This window comes from Anarhichas minor, unplaced genomic scaffold (assembly GCF_050575085.1).
Source record: "Anarhichas minor isolate MPS153535 unplaced genomic scaffold, ASM5057508v1 ptg000004l, whole genome shotgun sequence".
Classification (NCBI taxonomy): Eukaryota; Metazoa; Chordata; class Actinopteri; order Perciformes; family Anarhichadidae; genus Anarhichas; species Anarhichas minor.
The window spans coordinates 17,241,695-17,250,000 of record NW_027466450.1 but is presented as its reverse complement, the minus strand read 5'-3'; the positions used below and the strand labels follow the sequence as shown (position 1 = coordinate 17,250,000).

Genomic DNA, 8,306 nt, shown 5'->3' with positions numbered 1-8,306 from the left:
GGCTGGATCTGGACTACCTCCACGTGGAAGGTGCTGAGCGGCAGGCGGGACTGAACACAGTGACGGCTGCTGGGCATATAGGGGTCAAAGCTGGTGCCCCGAGTAACAGCAGTGACAGTATTAATAGTAGCAGCACAAGTTTCAGTACTAATTCAAGCTACAGCAGCAGTAGCAGTTGCAGTAACTTCTCTGACAGTGACGATGAACGGCTCCAGAATGGGTCTGAAGCTCAAAACCCTCATCAGCCTCACCTGCAGCACCAAGAGTCCTCTTCAGTCCTCCAGACGGTCAGGCTGGACCTGGCACCAAACCGATCCCTTGGAGACCCCCCACAGCCGGAGACCTCGCCTCCCACTGACCCCGTCACAGACTACCGCGGCAAGGTGGAGTTTGCCCTCAAGCTGGGCTACTCCGAGGAGCTGGTGCTGCTGGTGCTGAGGAAACTGGGCCCAGACGCACTCATCAACGACGTCCTGGGTGAGCTGGTGAAACTGGGAACCAAGACAGAGATGGAGCAACAAGGAGGTTCGACCGTCTCCCAGTCTCCCTCCTCCTCTTTGTCGTCCTCTTTGGCCTCCTTCACCTCCTCCTCCAGCTCCTCTCTGGACTCCTGTCGGCTGCTGTGTCCGGCCCAGCTGCTGGAGGACAAAGAGAACCTTCGGCCTGTCGTGGTGGATGGGAGCAACGTAGCCATGAGGTGAGGAAGACTGCCTTCTACTTGCACATGCTTTTTACATGATGACTGCATCAAGTAAAGGAACAATCAATTATCTGTCTGTTGCTAGCAGCTAAGCTGCAGTAGCTCAAGTAGCCAAGATAGCAACCTTATAAGCGTATGACATACTGTAACATTGCCGACTAAACAGGTTTAGTAATTGCACTGAAAGTTAAATCTGCCACGTGCCAGTACAACCAAAGCTTTAATTAAGCTGTGTTTCTCAAAACACCCCGAGGGGTATTTTGGAGTACTGCAAGGATTATGTTACTTTTTTTTTAATGTTAATTAAAAAATATGAATACCACTTCAACATATTCACATCTTCAACAATATTGTTAACTGCTGTAAACTGTGAACTTTTGCAACATTTTTTCCTGTTTAATAAATGATGAAAACAAACTGTGGTGTAGCTCTAGTCAGCAAAATAAAACAGTTTCAGATTGATATTAGGTTTTCAATTCCAAATGTTTGTGTTTGGGACAACTCTTTTGTTTGGCATCACTGATTGTTCAACATGTCTTTCTGCTCCTGCAGTCATGGAAATAAGGAAGTGTTCTCCTGCCAAGGCATCCAGCTGGCTGTTGATTGGTTCTTGGAGCGAGGTCACCGTGACATCACTGTTTTTGTTCCTGCCTGGAGAAAAGAGCAGTCACGCCCCGATGCTCTCATCACAGGTAAGAGCTACTAAAGCCTCCAGCGATGACTCAAACTCACAGTTAAATGACACTGTAAACAAGCGAAAGGATGTAGCCTAAACCTTCTGCTTTGGGATTGATTTCTTATCTTCTTCTTTGTGTTTAACTGCATCCCTTCTCTGTCTTCAGACCAAGAGATCCTACGGCGACTGGAGAAGGACAAGATCCTGGTCTTCACTCCATCGCGCCGCGTGCAGGGACGCCGTGTGGTTTGCTACGACGACCGCTTCATCGTCAAACTGGCCTACGAGTCAGAGGGCATCATTGTCTCCAACGACAACTACCGTGACCTCGCCAATGAGAAGCCAGAGTGGAAGAAGTTCATCGATGAGCGTCTGCTGATGTACTCCTTCGTAAACGACAAGTAAGCAACTTGTGACAAAGGAAGTAAAGTTGAAGTGACGTAAAGTGAACATGGTAATTTATTAATGAACAAATCCTTTGCCATAATTCAATGGAAGGAAAGCATTTTTAAAAAACTCTGAAGAAGAAAATGTGGCATCTGATTTGGAAAATGCATAATGCAATGCAAAAGCCATAAAAAAAGGTTTACTTTTGTCAAAGACATGGGTTGTTTGTCCAGTGTGGCTTCCAACCACTAAAGATCACTTCAAGATGTTGTAACCGAGCCAATATCCCTCAGACTACTATTTGCACAATGCATTTCTGCAGGGAATTTATCTGAGGACTTCCTATTTACTTGGCCGACACTTTCATTTCCTCGTCGGTGTTCTTTTGATCTTTATTACTTATCTTCACGTTGGTGTCACTGATCAAATCATCGCCTCTGTAAAGATACTTGTGTCTTGTATTATTTCAGGGATCTGTTGTCATGAAGATATATTTGTTCGGGGTTTAATCTATTAACTGCGTATTCAGGTTCATGCCACCAGACGACCCACTGGGACGACATGGACCCAGTCTGGAGAACTTCCTGAGGAAGAGGCCTATTATTGCTGAACACAGGAAGCAGCCATGTCCTTATGGTAAAACAATATGCACTTCTGTTTGTGTCAGTGGAGCACTTCAAGCAGTTGAAAGAACCGATAACATATTTGTTTCTTAAACTAAAGAATAACTGCTGCTGTTGTCTGCTTCAATTTGTTTCCACGTTCTCAAGGATGTAAAAGCGTTTGCGCTCTTTTTCTAAATAGATTTTTTTAAAGACTGACCCCTAAATTATTCAACAATTTACTTATTGTGCTAGAGATGATGACCTTTCTTTTCAGCAGGGGAATTAACACAAATCAAATCAAATAAAATGTCACTGATGCCATAAAATATATTCATTCCAGCACATTATTGAGAAGTACGTTTCTTTTTCCGTCCTTTAGGGAAGAAGTGCACATATGGCCACAAGTGCAAGTTTTACCACCCTGAAAGGGGCAGCCAGCCCCAGCGTTCCGTGGCTGATGAGCTCCGTGCTAGTGCCAAAATGTCATCAGTGGCCTCTAGAGGTCTGCTGGAAGATGCCCTGATGGGGAAGAGACAAAGTTCCGGTCAACCAGAAGGAATGACCGAGGCCGAGCGAAGTCGAGGCACTCCAAAGAAACAGTCGAACCCCAGCCCTCGCAGCTCCTTCACCGACCTCTTGGAGGACAGGCTTCGGATGCAGTCCACAGTGGAAGGGCGTAGGGGAAGCAACAGCAGCAGTAGTAGCTGTAGCAGCAGCTTTCTAGGATATCCTGCTCCGGGCGGACCCCCTTGGTCTGGAAGCTTTGACCGATGGGAGCACCCTGTGGGAAACGGTGGAGGCAGCTCCAGGGTTGCTGGAGCCTCTGGACCAAGCCAGGCTGAAACTTACCACAGATGTGAGTCTCCAGAGCTGGGCTACGGCTCTTTGGTGAAGGCCTACTCCAGCCTCAATCTGGTGGTGCCACAAAGTCCCGAATGCTTCCTCCCGGCTGATCTGCGAGCTGGATTGCATCTGTCGGACTGTAGCAGTGAAGGCAGCGCAGACTCTTTCTCCCTGGACCCCTTGTTAGATGATGGCCCCAAGTGCCACCATCACCACCACCATCCTCACCACCATCACCATCACTGCCCTGGCCAGTACGCCCACCCTGTGAGCCGCGTTCCTCCTGGACTGGGCCACCGAGCTCCTCATGGCTATCCAGTTCCCCAAGCACTGCGGAGACAACGTGGTTTTGGCTTGGAAGACCCTCCAGCTTCTGTTCCCTCTCTTGTACCTCCACATCCATTCAAGTCCCCTTCAGCTTACTTCCCACCACACCTTCAGCATCCGTTGCTGAGCAGCTTCCCGGGGGAATTCCCAGCTCGACCACCGCAAGCATCCGGCGCTCACTCCCACTCTCAGGGCTCCCCGCTCAGCCGCAATTTGATGGCCTCCCTTTGGCAGGAAGGTGGGCTCCAGGACTCCCAAGTGTACAACGGGTCACCACTTCATTCCCAAATAAACCATTCTGGGCTAAACCAACAACCACAGCATGGGGTAAACTGGGACCCCCATTACCAGCAGTCCCCGAAGCCTCGCTATGATCCGTATGCCTTCCAGCGCCTCCCAGAAGTCCTCGAGAAGGCGTGGCACTCTCCTTGGGGCAGGCAAACCCATTCATCCCCCCGAGGCCTTTCAGCATCAAGTCTCCCACCGCTCCCCCAGCTGTCCCTTCCACCCATCACTGCTCACAAAAGCCACCTGTCCCCGGCACCCCAGCACCAGGAGCCCCCTGCCTTGGGTCGATACCAGGACCTCAGAGAGAGGGTGTTTGTTAACTTGTGCCGTATCTTCCCTCCTGATTTGGTGAGGATGGTGATGATCAGGAACCCCCATGTGGTGGATGCTCAGGAGCTCGCGGCTGTGATTCTGATGGAGAAATCGCAGCACGGTTCCTGAACGAAGGCCAGAAGGTGAAGCTTACAGCTTCATCATAAACTGGGCTGCAGGTTTAATTCTTGCAATGGTCTTGATTGGTAAAGTCAGGTTGGACAGAAGCAAACCAAAAGCACATATATCTACAGCTGTTAATGCACTGCTTAATTTTATTGCAGGGAAGTCGCCTCATTAATTTTAATGGTATCTTTGTAAAGGGAAATCCCCAAATTGCCATTTTTTTCTATAAATATGCCTGCTATTACAGCACTTAAGATCAGGAAAGGTTGGGGATTAATGTGCATGATTGAGCTCAAGCTTTGAATCAAGACACCGGTTTTGCTTCGGGAGGCTTTTAGTGCGTTTTAAAAAGGTGACAGTGTTGTTCATTTTAAATTTATTTATTTGTTATATTTTAAGTTATTTGCATATTTTTTTAAATTATTCTGTTTTTGGCACTTTGTTTTGTTATTGCTGTGTTTCCACAGCTGTTTTTTTCTCTTTTTTTGGCAATCATATCAGGGTACACGTACAGCTCTAATTCCTACTTTCCATCTGAGTGAAATACTTCTGTTTCTTCAGTCACTGAGACGATAGCGTGGGGTAAAGGAATATATGTTCAAACGTGAAGTTCTTCATGCATTGCTGGTATATTCCTACCGTACTTAAGGCTTAAATTTAGTTCAACAAACGGATCAATGGTTTCTTTCTGAACTGACAGGTGGCCGATCAGATTTGGTGGATTTCCCCGACAGGGAAGTGAAACTCAAGCGGCACCCACAAAAGAAAATAACAAAAACTCCACTCGAAAACCCCGAGCTGTGTTTATTTCCTCTGCTAGGATAACCCTCTCAGCTGACTTCACCGTTCAGTAGGTTTCAGTACAGAATTATTTTTTTAGGCACACCTTCTGTTCTTTTCCATCTTTAAACATTTTATAATTCTAAATCATGTGAAGGTGGCTGTAGAGAGCTCCAGGAATGTTTGAGTGGAAAAGAAGATTGTTGGTATTTTATCATTAAGAATATGTGTTAATTTATTAAATCTTTTTTACGTGTGTGAATTAGACACAGGGTCTTGTTTGTCCATGGTGACACCTGGAGGAGGGTTCCCCGCTCAAACAGGGTGAAACTGGTTTGTGCCCTTCGGTTAGATCCACAGCTCTGCAGTAAGAGACAGGAACACACCGGCAAGAGTTGGGAAACACGTTCCTAAAATCAAGATTTCCAGGTTCTTATTCCATCATGACAACCGTGGGAACAACTTTTCTCAGAGGCACTAATAATCTCATCGGTTAAATGAAACTCATTGGTTCCGATTTTAAGAAAAATAACTAAATAAAAGTGTTATTACCTTTCTAAATTAAGTTATAACCAGCCAGGATTACCTCAGACATCAATGAGCTAATAACTTCAGTCCAAGGACGGCAATATTATCAGCATTATTCTCAATGAATCTGTCCATTATTGTTATAAATCGATTCATCATTAAATCGATGAAATGTCCAAACAGTGAACAGTTTGATCAAATGGGATTATTATAATTAATTGCATGTCAGCATTTCTCCTTCGCTGTGTTTCTGTGTTGTGTTGATGTAGAGCGCTTTGTTATTCTTATTAACAGGATTGTGGGTTCATAGATCCAAACCAACTCTTGCTGGTTCACATCCAGCAGCCAGATGACGCCGCTCTTTGTTGATACAAATTGTATCCTATAAACTTTTATAAGCAAGATCATTGTTTTATATGAGAATATTTAAAGACAAGAAAATATTTCGAGTTGAATATTTTGAGTATTTGTGGCAAACTTTGTCACCTTTTTGGTACTTAGCCGATATTTATATATGTTTTCAGTGCAGGAAAGAGACATTTTGGAAACAGTTCTAGTTCATACCGTCAGTGCACTGAGAGCATGGTGCTGTGTAGCCACACAACCTGAGAGCATGGTGCTGTGTAGCCACACAACCTGAGAGCATGGTGCTGTGTAGCCACACAACCTGAGAGCATGGTGCTGTGTAGCCACACAACCTGAGAGCATGGTGCTGTGTAGCCACACAACCTGAGAGCATGGTGCTGTGTAGCCACACAACCTGAGAGCATGGTGCTGTGTAGCCACACAACCTGAGAGCATGGTGCTGTGTAGCCACACAACCTGAGAGCATGGTGCTGTGTAGCCACACAACCTGAGAGCATGGTGCTGTGTAGCCACACAACCTGAGAGCATGGTGCTGTGTAGCCACACAAACCTGGTAGAGGAGCGGATATGATGTTAAAGGTCTTCAGATTTAAGAGGTGTGGCTAAAAGGTGACGTCTCATTTCTAAAGAGACACATTGTTGGCTTGTTAGCTTCAAACCTCGGAACAGTATTCCTGAACACTGCTGGAATAAAAGTGCAGTAATGAGGTTTTAATGAGCTTGCATCTCAAATTTGTGCCACACCTCCAAATCTTTTTCGACGCCTTTTCCCAGAGGGCAAACAAACACGCTTCCTTCCTTCTTGTCTTGAAGCGCTCTGACTTGAAGAGCTCTCTTCTCTGGGCTGTGCTGTAGTCTGGAAGGTCTCAGGAACAAGTCCTCGGTACTTCCTGTCCGTCAGTTGGTTCCTCTCTCTGGCTGGCACTGTGTGCTAGCGTTCGTCTACAGTTTAATCTAAACAGACCTCTAAAAAGGTGTTGTGTTAACATTCCTGTGGATAATTTAAAAAAAGCTTATTTAGTGTATAAGGGCAAACACTATGTTTCTATTATCATGAACTCGTTAAGAGCTGTCTATGTTTACCTGCAGGAAGAGATTGTCGTCAGTGTTGCTGAATAAGGGGATGTTCACTTTGCTAACTGCGCTAATGTTGTGTGTGGTTTTCTCCCCAAATGTTCCTTGAGTGTTCAGACTGAATATGATTCCACCGAGCAAAAACTAACCACCGTTGCAGTGTTATTTTTCCTCGAGCCTCTGATCCGTGTTTAGTCCTCTCCGTACGTTCAGTAAGTGAAGTTCTTCAGCTGCGGAAATTCAGTTGTTTGTGTGTCAAGTGAAGCCAGCAAGTATTGTTTTAAATGTATCAGTGAGCAAAACCCCACTAACATCCGGCTTTAGTCTTCAGTGGGAAAGGTTACAGTCGGCTCCAGCTATTGGCAGTGACCGAGACATGACAGACGGGTGGACGCACTCATTTCCAGTCTCCGTCCACGTGGCTCCGGCACATCGTTCCAGATCCAGTCGTCACCGAGTTTGAAAGACAGACTGAATAAGTAACAGATATTTAAAAAACATTTCATCTAGCCGCTCCTCTACTGTACGGGAAAGTGGTCAACAACTTGAATAACAAACTGCATATATGTGGTTATTTTGGTGCAGCAGTGAGCTGGGACCAAGAAACAAAGGCAGCTTAAAGGAGATCATTCATTTGATGAGGAACACCTGTGATCGTCCTACGGTGAAGTGTCGAAATGTCCCATTTATGTGACTTTGTTTAAACTGCGACAATGATTTTCCATCTTTCTCACCGCGACATCACATTTTCTTCATGGCAATTTATTTCGGTTCATTTGCTATTTATCTAAGAACACATGAGGGTCGCTGCCGTGCTGCCGTCTTCGTCCCACACTGACTCACAGGAGCTGACTGATGTTCCTGTTTTGCTGCGTGTTCATAACTTCTTCTCACATCCTGCGGCATCACGTCATGTGATCGACCTTCACATTCAGTCTGAACACACCTTTGTGAAGTCATGTGTGGGTTTTGTCTGGACAGATACTCTGCTGTTTGTGTAGTGTGTTGCTCTTTTGACCTAAAATGGCCTAAATCTATAAGACAGAAATGTAAAATGCCAACAGCGACCCTGTCTGTCACGGTTTATTCCCGCCTTTATTTCTAATGTGCCGCCTCTTCAGGGACCAAAGCCAAGTAAAAAGGCTGTTTTATTGCTTTTCACATGTTTCCCCCTTTGCTCAGGTCAGTGGTGGTCACATGAAACCAAAATATTAAAGTGTTTGACCGTTGCTGCTGTTTCACTTTGTCCTGCTTAAGATGAAGAGTTTCATTCCAAAAGATTGTCCAAAGCCGT

At 45.6% G+C, this 8,306-nt stretch overlaps 1 protein-coding gene across 1 annotated transcript in view; it reads left to right on the top strand.

Moving 5' to 3' along the window:
• Positions 1–5,474, top strand: part of LOC142964612 (putative ribonuclease ZC3H12C) — a 5,526-nt gene extending 52 nt beyond the window's left edge. The window contains exons 1-5 of the mRNA XM_076105014.1: positions 1–697; positions 1,253–1,392; positions 1,543–1,777; positions 2,293–2,399; positions 2,748–5,474. The exon at positions 1–697 is cut by the window's left edge and continues 52 nt beyond it. Coding sequence (XP_075961129.1) covers positions 1–697; positions 1,253–1,392; positions 1,543–1,777; positions 2,293–2,399; positions 2,748–4,267 — 2,699 coding nt within the window. The 3' untranslated portion in view covers positions 4,268–5,474. The remainder of the gene's footprint in view (positions 698–1,252; positions 1,393–1,542; positions 1,778–2,292; positions 2,400–2,747) is intronic.
• The last annotated feature ends 2,832 nt before the right edge of the window (positions 5,475–8,306 follow it).